Raw genomic sequence first — 23280 nt, forward strand, 5'->3', positions numbered from 1 at the left:
GCGGCAGTCATCAGCCCCATGTGAGTTCGCAAACCCCAAACTTCCTAATTTTAACAGGTTCTTACTAATGACTCAATAAAATAATACATTATTTTTTCATTTTTCTCTTTAATAATCTCATCCATTCTGAGAGGGTGATCCTAGTATTCTGACTTGTGTTGCATTACATTTTAAAATGTATTACATTCTTTGAAAGAAAAAAAATTGTGTCCTCCAATGTAAAAAAAAACATTACTAAATCCCATTGTTCAAAAATGCTTCCTGAAATTAAGATGTCCCTTTCTTAACGCTGCTCACTGTGGAGCAGAATAGAGCATTCTACAGTTTGTTAGTGAGGATTTACTTAATTGATAGTTGCTGAGTGATGCAATAGAATAAGAATTTTCCCTCCATTTTAGCCCAGCTAAGCCAACCCATATTGCGGTTCTACTTTTACTACTGGAAGATAGAATTGTCCTGGCTGAAATTAAAATTAAGTACATGAATAATTTTAAATGATATATATATTCTTAGAAACTGAGATTGTAATAGTGCAAGTTAGTATGACTCAAACTGAACCAGAGGAACTGAATTTTCTGGTCCACAGTGGCCACATAATAAATAGCGTGAATGCTATAAAATGGTCCTGGGAAGGCTTTCCAGGTAAGGTGCAGTGAAGTGGCTTTCTCCTGTCCTGCTGCTGCTGTCTCTGTTCCATAGCCACAAGCTGAAGTCCCCAGTGGTGCTGCTGGGTAGCTTCTGCAGCAAGAGACTGCAAGGTTTCTTGTTAACCAGAGAGGTGGAACTGTGCAAGAAGTAAGTAAGGAATTGCAGCATTAACACGAGAACTGCATTTTAGAAAACTTTAGTGTGCTAGGACTCATTAATTATCGTTACTTTTTTTTAGGCTAACTTGAATATATCTGGTAGGCATGAGCTTTTCACCTAATTTCCAGCCCATTTATAGCAAATTAAAGGCAAGACTGCATAAAGAATCCTAAATGCCACATCAGAAAAGGATAATTCTGACATGGGAAGTGAAGGCTATGAACATAGCCATCTCTCATGTGTTTTGCAAAGTGCGTAACTGGGGCAGGAGGAATGTAAAGGTGTCTCTGCCCACACACTGCCGTGTGTGCCGTGGAGTCTTTAGCCAGTGGCAACTTGTGGAAGAGGCAATTTGCGTTTCTTCCACATTACAATAGGTCTGTTAAACTTGCCTCAAGTCTAGAAGGTTCAAGGGCAGCTGAAAGCCCTGATTTACCTTGATGTGTGAGTTCTGCAATGTGTTGACAGACTTAGCTCCACCAGCTCTGTAGACATGGGGGAGTAACTGGGGCGGGAGAGGTGGTGCTAAGGCACCACCTGAGTGGTGCTCAAGTCTGGGCAATGGCTTATAAATACAGACGGTACTGTAATGACCTGAGCTGGACATGTTTAGCCTCTGCCTGCCTTAGGATGTCTCTAACGCCAATGCCAACAGAAATGGTGCTGCCATCTATATCATCTAATTAACCTTAGGCTGTGGTTTCTGTATGCAGGGCAAGATGGCTGTCTCTCTTTTTTCTTCAATACAAAAAGGAAACAGTGGCCAAATTTTTAGAACTTGCTCACCTGCTTTGAAGTATTTAGGTAAAGGGTCTTTGTGTTGGAATGGCACTGAGCACCACAAGTTCTGTCAAGAGGCGGTATGATTTCCACTGCTGGTGCTGCTGGGTCATGTGTTTGTGCTCAGGAGCAGTCAGCAACACGCTTCCCAGTGACACACAGTTCAGAAGTGCCCAGTAGCAGCCCAGAGCTGTGTTAGAAAGCTTCCCTTGCGAGGCTTAGAGATTGCTGAAACACTTCTCTGAAAGGAGGAGGTTAAAGCTTTTGGAGGACATGCCAGTAACAAGAAGTTGAGTCACCTCTGGCTCTCATTCTGGGCAGACAGCACGGTCCCAGCAGGCAGTGCAGGCACTACGGGAACAAAATACTGGCATTTCAGTGTTAACCAAAGACTTACGGGTATCTGATTGGGGTACCAGCACCAGAGCTTGGGTTAAAGCAGAGTGATGGGTTATGGCACCACTCTCACCGGCTCCCAGTACGCTGATGTGGAAGTTGTAAAGACTGCACCTATTCTCAGCACTAGAAGCCTGTCAAGGTGTATGGGTGAGGTCCTTTCCTTTCTGGGAAAATTTGTGTGCCCTACACAATGATCCCTTTTGCTGTACATTAGTTAAACTTCTTTGTGAGACATCTCTGTCTCTCCAGTACTGATTGCTTATCTGCTTACCATGTGCAGTCGTGCTCTTAGTGCGCTGTATGCCAGCTGGGCACCTTTGAACTCTGCAGATGGTGTGAAGTCCTTTACTTGTTCTCCAAAAGCCCTTTTTCTGTGCATATATGGGTCTCCAGGAGAACTGAAGATTTTATTTTGGCCCAAGTCCTATGAAGCCTAGGTCAGACATATGCCCAAACACTCTCCTCTGTGGCCTGTACCTTCCTTCCTACAAGCTGTGGTCCAGATGATTGTGAAGGCTTTTGCTCAGTCCCGTTCAGGTTCCCTCAGCAAGCAGTCTCTTTTCACAGACTTTGAATTAGGTGCATGGCAACTCAATTATTTCAGGTCCTACCAAGTGCCCAATTCCCATACCTGTCCCTCATCACCAAATGCCAAATATCATCTGTAGAAATGCAGAAAAAAAAATGCATATAGTTACAAGACTCAGCAGTACCTACCTGCCTCCTGCAGTTAAGTGGGAAAGCAGCTCATATCACCTGAGAAGGATGCCAGAAGTAAGGGCAGTGGCGGTTCAGTAGCCTGCCAGAATGCAATTCCAAATTGCAGTTGCCATTTGTCAGCATTTATTGCCCTGCTGAAATTTCTGGAACTGTAATAAAACCTCAGACTTTACTGTTAATCTGCCTCAGGACAGCATGGGGTAAATCTTTGATTCAGTGGAACAGTTAATTGCCAAGATGTCCTTCCAGGCATCTCTGTATGCTGCCAAAACAGCCTGCCAGGCAGTGGAACCGGTGTTGTGATCAGATGGCACCGTCATACCAAAATACATCCTGGTGCATTTAACTGGAGTATTCCTGTCCTTGGGCAGCCCTTGCTCAGTGCAGGCAGACAAGGCTCTTCACTTACTGCCAAAATCCAAGGCTTTGTCCACCATGTGAATACTTTTTTTTTCCTCCGGATTGCTTCCCTAAAGGAAGACAGTATTTCTAAAATGTGATTTCCCACCTCAGCTACCACTGCATTTCACTCTGTGTCTGCATCCCAAAAGGATTGTGACAAGATGATGCAGGGATGCTCTATAGTCACTCTCCTTTTTTGTCTTCTTTTTTGCCTACTCCTTTTGCATTTTCTAAAAATGGTGGAGATTGATAAACAGATGTCCAGGTCTGTCAGATAGTCTCTGCAGTTCTGCACTGTGTCTACTCCTGTTACAAGACTTGCATCAAGAGACAGAGTTACTTTTGTGAGAACAGATTTCTACAGCAGTGGAAGAAACAATCTTGCTTCAGTTCCTTCCCAGTATTTATATAACTAAATTCCTGCGCCTACTCCAATAGATCATATATTGTTGCAATTTCAGAATGGTAATTTTAGCTTCCACAATTTATATTTAAACCCCCAACTTTTCCTAATATCCCATCTGATCCCCCTGATGGCACAGTGTTCACCATGATTCTGTTGCTTCCAGTATGAGAATAGCAAAGCTGACAGCCTAACTATCTCTTGATGAGTACTGTGTTTCAAGAAGATGAGATGGAACTGTCTATTTGTTCAGTGCCTCGGTTTCAGGATTAACTCTACCATATCTAGAATGTGCCATACATAGATGTACCTACCATACATCTCTACCATACCTAGAGTTACATAAAGGCAGCATTGACAGAACTTCCTATAGGTTTGGGACCATATCTAGCTTTATCCAGCATCTCCAAAGCAGCCTTCCACAACTGCAGTCTGTTCAAGCACGTGGTCCACTGCTTGATTGTTGGCATCCATACTAAGCAAACACCCTCTAACATCTCACAGTGATTTGAAACCACCAGAGTGATAGAAATGTTTCAACCAGCTATACAAGGGAGCATCTTTTTTTTCTCAGCTTCTCTCCACCAAAACATTGGTGACGTACAGCTTCTCAGGGGTTAACCTGGAAATATAAAGTCTGCGAATTTGCAAGGATATGTGGCTACCAGGAACGTTTTGTTGCTTAGAGTCATTCACAAAACCTACATAATGTTTCTGAGCTTGATTCAGGAAGGTGAGCCAGGTTATGACTGACATCGTGGTGGCCAGGTGCTGCATAAACCACTTCAGCTGTGGAACTGGCACATTCACCCCAGAAATACGTCTTTGTAGTTCTTCTCCTAGCTCCACCAACTGCTCTAGCAAATTAGATGATATGCATGGGTTATTAAACCACAGCTCGGTAGGCAAAGCCTGTGTTGGTCATCAAGTTACCAGGCATGTTATCATCTTTCTGTAGGTTTATGCACTGTAGACAGGAGCAGCACACATCTGAGGTTCTGCACCACAGAAAGTTTCCTTCCTGCTAGATATTTCCTGCTGCACTGCAGTTAAATTCTGAACTCCTCAGCATTTCTGAGGGATTAGAACTCAGGAAAGGTACTAGCAACATCTTCATTTATTTCTGTCTAATCAGAGTGATTTTTTTAGTCAAAGTCTGATCATAAGAGTGTTTGTTTCCCTCAGTCTGGAGAAGTTGGGGTTATTTTCCATCCAAATCCTCATGCTTTGCTGCATGGCTGTTGGTGGAAGGTTAAGGGCAAACGCAAGTATCTTTCTTACTTGTCCAGCATAAGTTGATCAAGAGAGGGAGACAGTTCACCCCCACACTGTTGCTGAGGGGGAAAAGATTTGTCTTTGGTGTAAATTTGTATTCCCAAATTGCACCATTTTGGACTATTTCCTGGTAAAGTGCACTTGGAACCAATTTTCTATTCTTCTACTGAAAGCAGTGCAGGTTTTTCCTCCCTTATTACTGTGGAGTTTGTGTGGGCACTTTTCAGTACAGGGATAAAGTTTGTTCTTTTGATTTTGTTTTTATTTTGGGATGTTCTGCCCAGTTGAATAAGTGGCACTAAGGGATCTTAATGCGGTTCTGAGTAATAATTCTCCCACATTTGACCCCCTGGCAGCTTGTTTATTATTGTGCGGATTTTTTTTTCTCCTGATAGTGGTTGCATCAACTAGAAGAGTTCAAGGACGGGGGGAAGGGTTTGATGCTGAATCTGTATACCGTATTCATACGGATTGGACCCCAGCCCAGGTTCTTACTCGAGTGGTTACAGCTTCCCATTTGTAAGAATTATTTATTTACCAGACAGATCACACACCTTGATTGTTTGTGGGGCCCTGACCCTAAATTTGCGAAGAACTAAGACCTTTTGGTCTTCTCTGGAAAACTTAATAGAATTGGCTGAGAAAGAAAGAGTGAAGTAATATTTATAGTAAAAACTGTTACTACTCCTTAGCTGGGTTTGATCTGTCACTTGAGCTCAGGGCATACTCCTTTCAGGCTTGGGTAACTTTGCCAAGATCTCTTTTCACATGTTTATGAAGCACATGCTCAAGGTTCAGTCATACTTTATTCTGATCCCGTAAAAGCAACATAAAAGCATAATGCTTCATTTGACCGTCCTGTGCTATAGTCATTATGTCAACCGTATCCGAGAACACATCACTTCGTGGCAAGTCACTGGTCATGAATCATCAAGAGTGGCGTAAATGTGGACAAGCAGTCAAAGATAAAATTCTTACTGTATGATAAATGAAATTATTTGAACTATAGTTCATACATATTCCGTGACATCCTCTGGCTCATACTCCAGCAAAGACCTAAACTATTTGGATTATTAACTGCCATTGTGGCTGGACTTGTACACCTTTTATGCCTTTATCATACCAAGTAATGACATCCTGGTCACACAAACCTTGTTCTAAATTGCACAGCTTTTGAAAGCACTCTCATCTGGGTTTGGGGGGAGTGGGGGCACTCGCTCACCAAGGAGGGGAGCTGTGTGAGCAGCCCATCTTCAAGAATTGCAAAGGTCTGTATCTTCTTCCTAATGTGAAATGTTACAGAGATGCTCATATTCCTGAAAATAAAGTTCCATTACGTGTCTTACCTCGGGCATTTGGATTTGAAAATGTCAGCTTTACTTTACCAAGCTGGCATTCCAAGTTTTCAAGTCACAAATGAATTTCTCTCATGTGCATCATAAATCTCCAGGGTTTTATGGTCTTTTCTCAGAACTTCTATGATCTGGGGGTTTTATGCTATGACCCTTCTGATTTGAAATATCTACAAATCACAAATTAAGATGTGAGGGGGACTGTAAAATTGATGGTAAATCTGCCTGTCTGAGATGAGTGAACAACATAGGACCCACGGGAAATAAAGACATCAAATTGGGAATATTTTTTTCCCTTGGGGAGAATCTTGGGTACCAGAGAAATTAGCTCTGCATAATTGTTTCCTTCAGGGACCCTGATAAGTGTTTTTTCTCAATACTTATGCTCACTAGGTATCCAATAACCAAGAGATGTAGTATATTTGGGTTTTAAAAGTTCATAAAACTTTCACAGAAGAAATTTAAAGCCACAAGGCTTGTTAAATTGGGGCCAGATTTACTCCCTTGAACATGATTGCAAACCTCTTGCTTGCCTCAGCAGGAGAGAGGTTATTTCCATATTAAGCAATCAAGTACTCTTTTAATCAAGGTATCTTAAAATGGTAATTACTCAATCTTAATTATTTGTCAGCAACACATAATTTTTGTTGATATTATAATAATGTTTATTAGCACCATTAATAACCGAGCTATTTTGCTCTCTTCAGTACAGTTCTAACAGCGAAGTCCACGGGCATTTTGAGTAAATTAGTATTTTAGGAGCATGTTCTGCCTGCATTCCTCATGATTCCTCACAGACTCTGAAGGTATAGCAAAAAAACAGAGTTAAACTTCATGATAAACTAGTGGACCTGTAGAGCACTGTATGACATTACATGGTTCATCCCACGCTGTGATAACCTTTATATTCTAGTACTCCATAGCTTGTAAACATCTGTGGACACAGGCGTTTAGCATGCGTTAACGAATCTTGTGTCTTTACAGCGTTTATTCAGGACACCAGTCTATTTTGATTCCTCCCTCAGAACTGGAGACCAATCCTGCTCTGTGGCTTCTTGCCGTGAGTCAGTACAAAGTGAGAGACACTTTTTGTTCCTATTCAGTCATGGAGCTTTGTACTAAGGGACTCGGTTCACAAACAGAGTCGCTGAAAGTGAGTAATTCTGTCGTCCTGCGCAACCTTCCGTCTGCACGGTGGTGTTTGAGAGCCTTGCCTGCCATGAACGGCTGTGCTAAATGTCTGCAGTGAGGAGAAAATCATCAGAGGGCAAGGGCAGCTTCCACAGAACACGTGTCATTCCTTGCCAAAGGCTATATATAAATATCAGTCATTCTCTTTCAGATCACAAGGCTTTTAAACATCAAGGAAAGGCTTTTATTTACCTAAGCTTTCTGATCTGTATTGCAGCCTATGTTGATAGGCAAGTGTTGGAAAACAGAGGTGTAAACGTCCAAGAGGCCCAAGGAGTGTTGTATATTATGTTTTATGAATTCCCTGATTATATGAAGTACTCGTTTGGTTTTGGCTCCTGTAGTTAAATAATCACATACTTAAAAGTATCATGTTGTTTTAACTGGATTGTCCTCATGGTATGGGGGGGGGTGGGGGGAGAGGTGTATCTTCTTTTTTTTTCCCCCAGAATTAAAAGCCAGGTAGCCAGTTACATTTCTGAAATCATCTAGCATTTCCAGTATGCTACTGAAATAAATTAGATCTTGGGATACTGATATTTATGATTGTCTCCAGCCTTTACCATCCTCGCTTAATAATTTCCTAATCAGTTTTTTCAAGGCTAGACACTACTTCCTGTTTGCCATTATTCACTCTCTTTCTGAATTAATATTGGGAAATAGCATTCCCTCCCTTCAGAATTAGCATACCCATCTCTTCCTATGTGCTAATGTTGAGATGACAAGCAAGTATGTCTGCTCTTCTACAGCTATTAGACTGTCATCTGGCCATCCGGCCTCCAGGAAAGACAGAAATTATACTGGCACCTTAGCCTTTATTCTGCTATTCCTCTTGAATCATAATACCTACATAATACACTTAAGTACTACTAACTGGTTTTCATTAAATCTGCCCATTTGTGGCCTTTGTTACATTTTAACTTCTTTTTAGGCAAGGGGACTGGACCTTTCACGTGTACGGACATGTGTAGTAGTGGCTGAAGAACGACCTCGGATAGCTCTTACTCAGTCATTTTCAAAATTATTTAAAGACCTTGGTCTCCATCCACGGGCTGTCAGCACATCACTTGGCTGTAGAGTTAACCTGGCAATATGTTTACAGGTAAGATTTTTCAATCCTTAAGCTCAAAGTTGTTTTAAGAAAACGGTTTTCAGTAAGAAGCATTCTTTGTATTTCCTTTGGCTGCTTGGTTGTAAACATCTTAAGAAAATGCATGTGGTACTTAATGTTCTTGCATATACAGGTAGTAGATTTCTGTTACTTTGTCAACTATTCATCCCTCTCGTTGCAATCATAGCATTTATTCTGCCCATGAATAGAGTAATTCAGAAAAGCGCATGGTAGTGACAGAATGTACTCCAAAAACAGTATTTAGTCATGTAATGTAAAATCCAGTTTCCTAGTGCTTACTTTAGTATGTTACAAAATGGATTCCTTCTGTTTATAAAATAATTCCAACCATTACTTAATTAACTAGATAGATATTTCCTGCGCACAGTTCATTGCTTACAATGAAAAATTATTTTGCTACATCTCTTTCATTCTGTTTTGATCCACTAATCAGAAGAAAGTACCCAGGGATAATACAGGATTTAACTTGCATTCTCCAGGAATCTTTACTGAGTTGTGATTTTAAGGACAGATGGAGCACTGTAGCTATCTGGTCTGAATTTCTGAATAGCCTCTAGGTTTTCACCCAATGATAACTACACCAAGCAAATAGTTTTAGGCTGATCTAGAGTATATTATTTTATCTTTCAGGACTTCAAGTGATGAAAGTTAACTTGCCTTTTTATAAGGTGTTCAATTTTTAATTAATTTTGCCTTATTTCTAGTTTAAATTTATCTGGCATTAGATTCAGCCATTTTTTATTTTATTACATTTTTCTAATCTGGAATAAAGAATCTCATTTCTGTCATGACTCTAATACACATCTTAGTCTTTGATAAACAGATAAAGAAGCTTAAGTCATGCTTTCCTGATCTGTGTCTCATTTTTATGACTCCTGATCTCTTTCTGTCCTTCCAAATCTGGTATCAGAACTTCACATATTATTCCTGTAATAATGCCACAGGTGTCCTACTCAGATGCAATATGATTTCTGACTTAATAATCTTTTTAAATAATACAAAAATCATCTTTTGCATTGGCAGCTGCATTGGCTGGGAAGTTCCATATCCATTTGGTCACCTACTATGTCTCTAACCTCTTCAAAGTCACTGTCTCCCCGGCATAACTTGCCTGTACTCTATATGGTGCATCCCACATTTCAAATCTGGCAGTTACCCCTAGTTTACATTGAAGGATTTCTTATGCATGTAACATGCATAATTGCTCAGGTGTGGAAGCCATAACAGATCTTCTCAGTGACACTATAAATAAGGCATTTGCTATTTTTTTCCTGACTGTAAATGTAAAGATTTTTTTTATTTTATCCAAAAAATGTGACAAATACAGGTGATGGGTTCAGCACAGACCAGTATGTCTGCGTGTTATGCCTGCATTAGCCTCTTGCCCTTTTCAACATCACTAAGGAATCCTGGCTTTCATCAGACCTTGGCTAAAAGTGACCTTGTAGTTCAGCATGTTACCAGAATACAAATACAGGAGGTACGCCACATCTCCAGTATTGCTTGCTTTCTCTCTGACTGCCAGCAGAGTATCCCTTCAGCCCAGGGTGACTTTAATTATTATTATGATCAAACATATGACAAGGCAAAGCTGAGCAGGGTTAAAAGTCATTCTGTGTCCCAGAGGTAGAGTTGTTTAGTTTGGCATTCTGTAATTGCTGCCATAAATATTCTTCAGGAATAAAAGTTTAAGAAAATCTCCTGTGGTCTCAAAAGCAGCGCTTGAATCCTTCAAAACAGTTTTACCCTAATAAAACTTAATAGTCTTGAGAGAAAAATATATCGAGTAGGTTAGAAACATCTATGAACTCATGCAGCATCTTCCCCCATATTTCTGTCATGGATATGATACAAAAAGTACTGACTGAAGTTTTGAAATCTCTTCTACTGAATGTTTCTTTGCAAGAATACAGGCCTCTTCATTTCTTTCTCCATATCTAGAGTCCTGGGTGATGACAGGGCAGAGAGGACAACTCGGAAAACATCTAGGAAATCTTTAGTCACTCCCACCCGAGGCAGCACAATTTGGACGGTACCAGTTTAGGCCGGTTAGCAGGTGCAGGTTGGTGTGCTTTCCCAGTCAGCAACCCAAGCAAGGTTAAACACTTGGCTGGGAGGGGCACAGCAGGCAGCAAGGACACTGGCAGCTTTCCCTCGAGTAGAAAGGGAAAACAGAGGAGAAAGAGATGAGCTGGCTACCTGGTATCAATAATTTTCTGATTTGCTTCTGTATCTTTAGCCATCTTGAAGTGCCCATGGGGTGTCTTTTACAGATGAGGGGAAGGAGGGAAGTGATGGCACACCTTCATGGCCGATAGATGAGGATGGGGCCCATCAGCTCCCCCCTGCAGCTGTAGTGGAGCTACTCCTGAAAAATAACTGAACTTCCTTGGCTTCTGGTCCATGGAGGGACCAGACATGAAAGAAGCTGTAGATAACAAGGACAGATTAGCTGCAGAAGTTTGCTTGCCACTAATGAAAATCTCCATTTCAGGCTTGCAGTGATCTCTGGACTGTTCGTGGTGGCTGTTTCACTTACAAGAGAAGTCTTTTGTTCAGGACAAATAATAAAACCAGGGAATGACGCTGAGCAGCAGTAAGCCAGGTCCAATGCCCAAATATGCCTCGTTGGAAGTAATATTGTACTGGGTCTGCCTGGGATGGAGTTAACTTTTTTCATAGCAGCCCGTATGGAGCTGCGTTTTGGATTTGTGACTGAAACAGTGTTGATAGCACACCAGTGGTTTAGCTATTGCTGAACAGTTTTTGCACAGCATCAAGTTTTTCCCCGTTTCTCACTCTGCCCATCGCACCATGACCCCACTGCCCCCAGCAAGTAGGCTGGGGAGAGCAAGAGGCTGGGAGGGAACACAGCTGGGACAGCTGACCCCAGCTGACCTGGGATATCCCATACCATATGATGTCATGCTCAGCATTAAAAAAAGGGGGGTTGGTCTTCCAAAGTAGCCATTACTCAGAGACTGGCTGGGCATCGTTCTGCTTATGGGAGGTGGTCAGTGATTGCTTTTGCATCACTTGGGGTTTTTTTCTCTTTCCTTCACTTATTAAACTGTCTTCATCTCGACCCACTGTTTTTCTTGCTTTTGCTTTTCCTATTCTCTGCCCTGTCCCACCAGGAGGGGAGTGAGCGAGCGGCTGAGTGGGTGCTTAGCTGCTGTCTGGGTCAACCCACTACAAACGTGCAGGAAAGCTGAATACACTCAGAGAAACTGGAAGTCCTAATCAACATGGAGTTAGGCTGGATTTTTGCTTGACTACATATATCTGCCTTTTGATTGTGTTAACTCCTTAGCTGGAGTTTACTTCATAGATGGTTCTTTACAGAAATTCTTGAAAGAGTGATTGAATCAAACTGTAAAAGTGGAAAACTCCCTAAAGGAATATTATTAATGATACTGACTATGAATTTAAGAACAGCACAGAATGAGAGCCTTGAGTGAGGTGATTAACAGCCTGGCTGATCTTATAGCTTAGTGTGAGGCTTCATTGAGTTCTACTAAGATGTTGCATCTCAGTCCATAGGACAAATGAAAAGCCATACACTGTCTAGTGTGGAATGAAGAAAAGCCATTTCAGAACAGGCTATATTTAGTAATGTTACCATTCCAAGTGGAATGGTTTTTGAAGCATTTACGCCGAGGATAGTTTGGCAAGTTTTAAAGGGGTTTGAAAAATTACTAAAGATGTTACTTACAAGCATCACTGCAAAACATGTCATTTTGATAGAGAATATAAAGATACAGGATTGCATCCTTTGAAGCATCTGGTAATAGACACTGCCAAAGACTAGATACTGAATTAGACTGAATGCTCTTTCCGAACTCTCTGGAAGTTTATGGCTAGTGATATTCCGGAATAGCTTGTGGACTATTCTGTTTTCTGGGCTGAGGAACAGAATGAATTTTAATCCTTGGTCAACAATGTTTCTGAAATTAGCATTGTCTCCAATATGTTCCGGAAATGGGTCATGATTTCTGGATTCTTCACACTGCATAAAAATACTTCTAAAGATGTTTGAGTCAATAGCATCTGCCTTTGCTTTTTTCCTTCCAAGTTGTGTCATCCATGAGATCAGCTTGTGGTTCCTGGAACAACATCTTTCACAGGGATAACTGTGATCCAACCTATTCTACAGTCTTTCTAAAATATGTACCTGCTAATCACCTTTCTAAACATATCTCAATATTCAGCTATTGACCCTTACCAGCAAAAATCCTATCCAGGCTTTCTTCTCTATGGGCTGCCTCTAACACAGCTTGGATGTGATCTTTGATACCTTCTTCACTCCATTTCCAGTTTTTTGGACAAATTTAAGACTCAAGTGTTTCAAGGGGAAGGTACCCCAATTTTTCCAAAAAGCTTTTACTGTTGTTGCCGCCTCCAAAAAGAAGGGGGGGGTGTGTATGTACATGTATGTGTGTGTCTATGTCTGTGTGTATAAAAACATCAAGATTACTTTAAAAAGGAAATCATTGTGATAATCCCTTTGGTACAAAAGAGCCTTAGTCTACCAAATGAATCTTAATTTCAGGATTAGGATCACTGACAGGCTAATCCATTGTCATTTGTATTCATTTCCTCTCAAATATAGAGCAAATTTACTATGTTTCTTTCGATGTAATCATTTTGGACTAGATTTTTAGAGGTATGCTTTTGAAAATCAATAATTCTCTCCATCTTTAGGCACTTAAATACCATTAATATCTGACCTTTTATGGCTGTATAGGCACAGATAATGGTCCAAGGATTTCTGAGATGAAAAGATTGTATCCAGCATATTTTAATTCTCATTAACTAGCATCACAGCATGAGAGAGAGAGAGAGAAAAATAGATAAGAAAAGTAGCCTGTTTCTTACAACAGCACAGATGGTTCTCTAGGATTTTAGCTAATTTCCATTTAAACCCTTGAAATAAATATTTTCATTTTATTCAACCTGCTACTCAATTTCAGTTGAGGAAAAACTTCTAGAAGTTGTTCATTTTCCTTAGTTAACCCTGAAAATGTACTAACGAATCTGCACAAGCTAGGGCAGGAGAGCAGGATTCACCTTGGTTTTTTACGTCACCTTTAAGTTAGATGGCAAGGTTAAGTGAGTTATCTAAGATCCATCTATAGTCAGTAGAACCAAAGAACTACTTCCAGAGAGAGCTTCATTCAGCCTATGTCAGCAGCCTATCTTGGGATGGGATCCATCACCATCAGGAGATACTTCCTACCTTATACTGCACACTTTCTTCTTTGATGGCTGAAGTTATATGAAGTGAATCCTTCCTTCACCATCTAGCAAAGGGAACTTTGTTAGTCAATTTAGGGCTTAAAGCTAACGTTTCTTTTTACTTAGTGATAGATCACACTTTTTGAGGATCTTCCATATCAAAAGTAATAAGGAATAGCTCTGCGAAGAGTGCAACAGGAGATCATGCACTTTGTCAGAGGTATGATTCACACTTAGCAATGTAGTACAGCTCTGGGTGAGTTCCCACCTTTACTATGAGTCATGCCATAAAGTTCTTTTCACAGCTCCAGCTGCTGTGCTTGCGTTTATGAGATTGTTAAGTGTACATCAAAAATTTCATTTCTGAGCATCACTGGAGCAGAAGTAGACTCAGAGTAAACATTGAGGCCACATCCTTAGATAGCAAAACAAAACAAAACCCAAAACAACAGTTATTTTTAAATTCTTAGGACTTCTGATTTCCTAGTTCCTGGTTTTTAACTCTGGGGAGGGAAGCAGGGGAGGGCATGCAGCTTGGCCTTTGACTTCAGTGGAAATTAGGTACAGGCTGAGTGCTGGCACATGGTCATCCCTACTGCTGACTTCTTGAGGAGTCCTTCTGTGCAGTTTTGACCTGCAGTGTTTTCCCAGAGAATAAAAGCCTGGCATGTTGCAGAGGTTTGCATGGACCAGGGATGGTTCACTGGTGACAGCCTATGCACGGGCAGGAGATTTATTTAGTCCAAGGGATGTGACTTATGATGTACCCGTTTTCAGACACAAAATGATGTTTGGCCCATTTTATTTCCTTGAACACTACCTAGCATGTCCTTAGTAAGTATCAGATACAACAGAAGTCATGTTGGTTTTTTCCTGTTACCAGCATTACAGCTGCTCTCTGTCTCTGTCTCGCAAAATGAATGTGCATGGATAAATTGAGTCAGTCACTCTGGTCTTGGCTAAGATTCTGCTTCTTTTGAAACACTGTCAGAGTATCTCAGCTGCAGCTGGCTGCAGAAGGACAATGCTGAGACTTCAACTGATGTTTCTCAAGCCCTTCCTTAGTTAATAGCCGTATGAGGCTCTGGTACTCTCAAAGTCCTCTCTGGACCTGCAGTATAGTCACGAACAATGAATTATGTAACTGATGGATTTCAGCAATTCTCCTGCTTTCTTGCAGTTACACTGCAGTGTTCAACCTGGATTATTAGTAATATTTCTATTTTGGGGCAGCAATGTAATGAGGAGATCCATCCTATTTTTTTAAATGCTTCATCTTCCCCCGCATCCAAAATAAACCTATATTAAGATGCTGCTGTGGCAGCTTCCTGTAGTCTTTAACTTTGCTGAAATTCAGAAGGGATGTGGGATGCCAGTGCTCTAAGAGCTGTTTATTTTCACAAGTTGTACTGCAAGTCCCACTGCAGCCATCTGGTGTTAGATGCTCCACGTGACAGTAGTGGCTTAGGACTAGTCACCACTGTGTTTTGTGTCTTTGCTGCGTTATCGATCGTGGTGGAGAACTGATGGGTTTTTATCAGCTTTTAATTTTCCTGTTCTTTATATGTATTACGTTATCATAGCAAATAGACTAAGAATGAAGAATTGTTGAACTATGGAGTTACTCCATTTAGTTATGGTCTTCTAATAATTAGGTTGTACATGAAGCCTTGATTTTATTTCACTTTAGGAGCAGGTTAATCTGTATGAAACAAGGTGTAAGTATCTTTCTCCATTGCATACTTTTTTTTTTTTTCCCAAAAAGAGAGCTTACTTCTGATTTCCAGAGGACATCACTTACAAACTTCTTTTAATAGTGAAATGGCAGACCTGGAACCCCTGTCTCAATGGTTGTGCATTAAAATAGCACGCCCATAATGTTTACTGACTTCTTCACCAAAACCAACAAAAAATATCAGTATGCTAGACACATGGTTTCCACTAACAACGTTGTCTATAGTGTCCTAAAATCATTTAAGTCTGTTTGTCCAAGGTTAGCAGTCTACAGCTGTCTCTTCTGTTGCTCTACTAAAATGTTGACACCTCATTTTTTACTTTTTTTAACCTTTAATGGTGTAATGGTTAATTTGTAAGATTCCTGTATTTGACATTGTTTTTCTTTTTATTTTACTCCCTGCTTTTTGCATTCTCCTCTTTTTTTTTTCTCCCACCCTTCATTCCCATTTTTTTATTATTATTTTTGTCTTGTGTTACCTTCTTTCCTTCTCTCCCTCATCCCTGCTATTCCTGCTGCTATAGCCTCACAGGCTGGGGAAGCTGGCCGAGCAGGTAGGGGATTTTCATGTTCCCTCAATACCCACCTATCAGCTTCCAACAGTGGGACAGACTAGAAATTGAGTCTGGAGATTTGGGGATTTTCAGATCCTTCTATGAAATTATAAACAAGTCCAGTATAGCTTTATCTGGATGCAGGTTTCATCAAATATTAGCTGTCTCTTGTAACTATTTCATTCACACTGAAAATAACAAATACCATAGTGATTTTCTTTGATTTTCAAACTTGACTGTTTCCATTATTTTATAAATCGATTCAGGTTTAGTTTTGTTTTTAAAGATAACCAATTTTTCCTTGGTTTTGTTTTTTTTTAACATTGCATATATTTCAAATAAGTTCTCCACTCGGCACTAGTCTGTTACACTGCTGAGTTTACTAGTAGACTGAAAATTGTGTCGTTAATAGCTAGAGAGGATATTGTATCTTGTATTGTGTATAACAAGCTAAAGAGGCTAACATGCATGTGCAGCTCTGTTACTCTTTTTCTCCTCTGGTGGTGGGTCACTATCAGTATCTGTACAGTAAGTATCAATTGGTAGTGGTAACTCTTTCCCCCTTTAGATACAAAAATTATCTATTTGTGGAACTCCCTTGCAATTTTTAGTGCTCAACAAATTGTAGAAGTACCAGCCAGCATTGTAGAAATGCAAAATTTAGCCCTAGACATTCCTAGTGTGAAGAATTATACTCTATAATATATCCCAAGCGGGACAGAAATCATTGGGAGTTGATGCTGTCTGCTCTTTTAAGTAGTAAACACCTAAATAACTGATAAAGGAGTTCCTGCACCTGTAGTTTGCCAGGGTTAGGTGAATTTATCTGTGGGGAAAAAAAACCCTCCAGAGTTCCAGTGTTCCAAAATGAAGTTGTGCTTTTCTTTTAGCTTTCTGCTTAGCAGTGATGTGAGGTATGCAGCAGAGAAAAGAGCCCTAGACTAGAGCATTGACAATTCGCATGATGTTCAGTGGTGATGAGTTTGAAGTTTCGGATCAGGGAAGATCATAGCAGGTTACAAAACTGCAGCAAAGCTGTGGGTGGAAGGGCCTAAAAGACTGTAGCATCTCTGTATGAAAGGAAACTAAAATTAGTCTACTGCTTTTCAAGTAACTAAATATTGTGACATAAAGCAAGGATTTAAATTATGCAGTGGAAGACTGAAAAGAAACAGAATAATTGCTTACAGACCTTCAGTCCACATTTGTTCATGTCATGCGTGCTACCTTTACTATCTTTAGCTTCAAGTATTTTCTCTGTTGCATGTGTGGAAGACTCTCAGTAAACCATGCTTCACATTCCTGACCATGTGCTTCTGCCATTAAACTGTGTCTCCTCAGCAATTTCCGCGTTTCTTTATATGGCAAAACGTGTTTAACATTTTTGTATGTATCCATGTGCTGATTACTTGGCCTTTTATAGCAAATAAAACCTATGTTGACATGTGTTGGGTTAAGTAGTATGGCCGCTTGATGTTTTTCTGAACCCCAAGGTAACAAGTACCTGACGGTAGGTATGTTTTCCAGTGCTCTTTCTGATTCTGTAAAGCTGAGCTTTGTTTGATGAATAGGTTAAATATAACTTGTCATTTGATTAGCATAATTAGCAGTGAAATGACCATTCGGTTATTTGAGGGTAAAACTCTTTTCTCCTCCCAGCCTTCAGGTTCTGATTAGCTGATGTTGTTGTTTACAGGGAACATCTGGACCAGATCCCACCACAGTGTATGTTGATATGAGGGCACTGAGGCACGACAGGTCGGAACCACCTTTTTCTTTTTCTCTACACACAATTAACAGAGTTTCTAGAAAGAGAGCTACTTCAGCACACCTCCCAGTCCCTGAAAACCTTTGTTATCCTCATAAATAATTTGTGCTAACTCCTACCAGCAAGCAGACATTGACATTTGTATTAGTTGGTTAATTAAATTTACCATTGATAAAACTGAAGCATCTGACATAGCCATTGCAAAGACTAGCAAAATTCCCTGCTTTTATTGCGTTCAGGGTTTCATGACACTTGTTTCAAGTGGTGCAGCCTAGCTGGTCCCTAAGAAATGGAGTTCCGTTGAGCCTTTTAGCTTCACGGAAACATTTCTCCTGGGTTGGCGACTGTGGGGAGACCATGGGAGGATTTTGCTGTAATTCTTAACGCTGCAGGACTATGAGGGAATGGATTATTGACTTTAGTCTTTGTGAGCAACCACATTCTGTAACTGTGGGCATTTTCTAGTTCTGTCTGTAATGTTAAATACATATACAAAAAGTGAGAACTATAATTTACCACTAGTGGTATTAAGATGTCTGAAATCTTCTAGTTGGAGGGAAACTTGTAATTTTATGTGTAATTTTAGAAAATACCCATGCACATATATTTCAGTTTTCCAATACTCTGGTCAAAAGGCTAGCAGGTAGTCTCTTTACAAAATTTTAACAAAACAAAAAGTTTTCTATTAACTCTGGAAAAAATTAACATTTAACTGACAGTGTACACCAGCCCTGGTACCTTAAAAAAATCATTATCCAAATAGGGCTTTTTTTTAATTCTTTTTCTTTCATCCTTCTTAAAAGCTTAGCAGAGAATGTGTTCCCCGTAGGTGAATACCAACTTTGGCTATATAAAAGTGACCAGCTCAGCTTGCAGGGTGCAGACCTCACGGCACTGCAGGCCCAAATTATCCTCTGGATAGTTAAGTCAGATACACATATAGATATTTTCTTGTAGCGCATGGAGCTTGGCAGGTGGAAGAAAGGAACTGCAACATACTTGACTCTCTCACCATTTCTTTATTCCTTTTGCACACAATGTTACCAACAATATTGCTCATATTTGATCCATCCTTTGGGATACTGTTGTCTGCATGACTAAGGCATAGAAAACTTGGTCTTCCTGGCCCAGCAACTGTGGTACTATGTAGACACAGTCCATGCTTATACTCAACCCAGCAAAAAAAAGGCCTTTTTTTTAAAAAGGTGTTATCGTTATGTGAGCTTACTGTTTCTGCATTGCACTTTTGAAAGGAGATTTACTTGAGAAGTTGAATGATTTATGTTGTGAAAAAGAAATGAGAAGTGGAGCATTTCTTTACCTAAGAGCAGAGCAAACACTGTGACCACAACAGATCTCATCCACCCTAAAGTGGTCTCCCAGGCTCCTTCTGCGGTCACTGGAAAGGCACGCACACCACCAGTGTATCGCAGCTATCTCAGACATGCACCAACATGGGATGAATTGACCTTTAAGGTACCTTTCTTTCTGTATTGATGAGGAAGGAAGCTTGCGTGACTAACTTTGGAAATCAAATGTTTATTTTTTAGTAGACACAGTAAGCTGAGACTTATTTACACATAGTGTTTGCTCTAATCTCAGAGCTCTGAAATGGTTGAAGTTAGCTTGAACACAATATAGATAGATACGTGTAAGCATCATTCAAGTGCAGGAGAAAGAGCTAATCAATCGTTAAAAATAAAGTCGTAGCTATAGAGGGGAAAGAAAAAAGCAAATGTAGATTAATTCCTTATTTGGAATTATTTTTTCTGAGAGGAGAAAGAAACTTATAGAATATTCATTGGAAGGGAAGTATATAGAAACAAATATATATAGAAAGAGAACATAACATTCACAGTTAATAAAAATTATAAATAATAAAAATAAATTTGTATATATTTATATAGAGGAAATAAGATTTACTGTTCATAAAAGCTGCATAAACCATGGATGTACTATTTCCCTGCCCTAGCATGTCATTGAGAAGTAGGCATCGTTATCGAGATCAGACTTTGCAGTGTATTAATTTATATTTAGTGACAAGTTCTACAGAACATGAAAGATGATCTTTAGAGTTGGCTTCTCAGATTGTGGTAATGTAGATTTTACTTTGATGGATTAAAGCTGTGCCTCATTTACTCAATCCTGTGGAATTTAGAATGATATTCATGGGTCATAAATTAGGGGAGAAAACAACTTTATTTGACATAGTTTCTTCACACTTGCTGTTTCTAACCATTTTAATGGAACTGAATGTCACTATTGCTTAACAGTAACTGAAAGATTACTGTACATAGCTGTGAGACTGTACAGTAACAACCCACCAAGTCTTTGCAGGTCAGCCAGTCCCCCAACAATATGAAAAATTTACACTGTACACTTAATGTGAGAAAATTTTCTTCATATTTTATATTTTAGAAGATATTTTCCAGAATTTGAAAAAGACTTTTTTGAACATCTTTTTTTTTTTCTTGGCATGTTAACACTTTCTAGTTGCTGCAAAAAGCAGCTGTAGTTCATCTCTTTGAGATTATTCAAATCCTATTCACATCTGTAAAAATAAATAATCAGTTTGAATACAACTGTTTCAAGCTCATCCAGAAATTATGTGTTTGCACACCTCACGGCTTATGAAAATGTCATTGTTTGATAGGAGTTTAGATCAAAATACCTGTGCTATGTAGAATTTGGGTAGAGATCTAGGGGTGCTTGGTTGACCAAACTAGACATTTCCTCCCAGCTCTCACTGGATTTGGATGGTTTGCTTCTTAGGTCAGTTTGGAGGTTCTCAAACACCTTTCTGTGTGTGCCTCTGTGTGGTTTTGAGCCACCAGCTCACTGGTTTAGCTGCTGGGACTCTGCAACTCTCTGCCAGCTGAGGGAAATGGCTGGGAGTGGGCTTACCTAGAGGTTCAGGAAACTTGTGCCAAGGGGTGCAACCACTCGGTCAGTGGCTGGCATCAGTTATGATACTGCAAAAAGGCTTGATTGCCTAGCTGTGAGCATCTAGTGCAGGTTTAGATGCTACAGCTACTCCAGCAGGGTCTCCCATAGCGCTTGCATTTATTTGCTAGCACTAATGAGATGTCCCAGGCACCCTGTGCTATCTCAAACGGCATTAGACACCTCTTTTTGGAAACTGAGTAATATCCTAATAGCAAGAGTATACAGCGCTGGCTTGCTCTTGGTGACAATACATCAGTATTGTTGTACTCTGCATCTCATTGATTTTCTAAAAATCAGAGAGTCCTCAGGTTGGCCATGAAAGAGTGAGCAAAGACAGGCAAGTCCCACCTGGGCTGTTAATAAAAACTAGGAGAAGGCTCCTGAGTTAGTACCAAGTGGCTGATATGCCCCTGCACTGCAGTGCAATGCAGTTTAGAGAGGATAACTCAGATCCAAAAGGCAAAATAGGTGGATTAATGCTTCACCACACATGAGCTGGCCTCGCAGCAGGCTGCGCTGGCACGGCACGGCTGGTGCCAGTTGCTGACTCACTGTGCAACTCAGGTCATGTAAATGTGCCCGCGTGCATTTGCAGGGAGGGCAGGTGCAACAAAACTCCAGGCGTGAGCACCCTGTCGGGTCGTTGGCTGCATTTCTCTGCTGCTGCCTCTGCGAAAACAACTTTATCACACACACACCCCAAAAAAAGAAAAAGAAATAGAATAAATACATTCATATTCTTGTCCCGCTGTCTAAACTGCTGGTTTTCAGGTCACTCCATTGTCATTTTAGACCAGTCATATTCTCCTCAGAGAACTTTTCAGGTGGTTAAGCATGAGATACCTAAATATGCTAAAAGCTGAGAAGTGCTTGGAATATAACAAAGAGAGACCCTTTTCTCATCATACAAAACACCATATACTTGAAAGATGTTGGCTTTTATAATACTTACATGCTTTTGTAGCAGTAAAGATGTAAATTTAAAGCCCAAGCATCCCTTTTACCCAGGATGTTCTAAAACAATATGTACATGTGTTTATAAAATTAAAAACTTCCAACAAAGAAATACATCTCTGACATTAGCATAAAAATTTCACAACTTCCTCATCCTTAACAGCAGGTTAGTTCTTGGTAGAAAAATTATTTATTGGCAAAATGAGCCACTTCATCAAACTAAGAATAGACCTTGTATATTCCAAAATAAATCTTCCTTTCACATAGACAGGGCAAAAATATTTTTTAAGTGTTCTTCAGAAGGTCAGGCTGGATTTTCAAATGTTTCAATATATTTGAAATATTCTAAAACATTTTTTTTTAGACTAATTTGAAACTGTTTTCAAAATGTTACTGTTTTAACCTGCTAGTTTAAATTTTGAAATTATCTTAAATTTGAAACTAAACTGGTATGAATAAGAAAATATGAAAAATTATGAAATATTTTGTCTGTTTTGAATTTTTGCTCAAATTTTTAACATAAGAATTTTTTTTCTGCATTTCTGTGTCTTTCATATTTAAAATGTTGTATAGAGGATTTCCTCAGAAGTTTTAATTAGTGAGCTGAAGGGTCCATCTGGTGATGGCTGAGGGAGATCATTGATCTTCTCCTAAAGTTGAAACTTTCTGCAAATCCTGTAAAGATAAATCAGATGCAATCCCTTGCATCCTGATATTCTCTCCTATAGCAAAACCTTACCCATAAAGGAAAAAAGATTATGAAAATCACTGTCCTGCCCTAAGTGGGGCAAGAAAAGATCTACTTTGATATCGGAGTTTATTTTAAAAGGACAAAAAAGTAAAAGGAAACAAATTCAGTGCAATCTATGTCCACCTCCAAAAGCAGGTAAAAATGTCACCAGTCTTCTTGTTCTGGAGCAGGGGTAGTGACAACTTAGGAGCTTTGATGGAGTGGAGGCTTAGACTTCTAGGGGGAGAGGGCCACTAATCCAGTCACACATGTATTGATGAAGATTTTGATACCATTTTGCATACATTTGTAATAGACAGTTTCCCTTATTTTGACTACAAATTGTATTTAAGCTGATTATTGAACTACATCCACATTTTGTACCAAACTGGGCAAGAATGAAGACTTTCAACCAGTGTTAGTAAACACTGTTCTCAATTTTATTTGATACCATCTCGTTTCATATACGCAAGCATCCTTACCCCTCATATCCTGTCTTTAAATTCCAGTATTCCCTTTGGTGAATAGGTGCATTAAATGATCATTTAAATTATTCAATTTCATCTAGTTAAGTCTGGGTTTTTTTCAGTAGGGTTAGAAAAATGGAGAATTTAATTTATTAAACCCTTTTGTGGTTTACTAGATTTTCTTTTGAGCTACATGTAATGGTGAGCTGCTTGGATAGTTTCTTGGTCACAGACATGGTGAGGCAGCTGGCACCGAAGAGGGAGCCAAATCCAGATGTAGGATATTGCCAAATATACTAGAAGCACCAGGATGTATTTGGGTTCAAGTTACTAATTTTTTAGGCTGCCTATCATTCAATGTGTGGTTTGTGGTATCCATAGTCTCGCATTGAAATACTCCCACTCCATCATTAGAACAACTATTTAA

General features: G+C 39.8%; 1 protein-coding gene across 6 annotated transcripts in view; it reads left to right on the top strand.

The window, feature by feature from the left end:
• Positions 1-23280, top strand: part of DIP2C (disco interacting protein 2 homolog C) — a 333508-nt gene that overhangs the window by 285716 nt on the left and 24512 nt on the right. For 4 of the 6 annotated variants that reach the window (XM_076331894.1, XM_076331898.1, XM_076331895.1 and 1 more), the window contains 4 exons: positions 7123-7291; positions 8261-8431; positions 15959-15988; positions 17685-17746. In XM_076331894.1, coding sequence (XP_076188009.1) covers positions 7123-7291; positions 8261-8431; positions 15959-15988; positions 17685-17746 — 432 coding nt within the window. The remainder of the gene's footprint in view (positions 1-7122; positions 7292-8260; positions 8432-15958; positions 15989-17684; positions 17747-23280) is intronic. The other 2 variants (XM_076331896.1, XM_076331900.1) reach the window with 1 other exon arrangement.

The sequence above is a fragment of the Aptenodytes patagonicus genome, chromosome 2 (genome assembly GCF_965638725.1).
Source record: "Aptenodytes patagonicus chromosome 2, bAptPat1.pri.cur, whole genome shotgun sequence".
Classification (NCBI taxonomy): domain Eukaryota; kingdom Metazoa; phylum Chordata; class Aves; order Sphenisciformes; family Spheniscidae; genus Aptenodytes; species Aptenodytes patagonicus.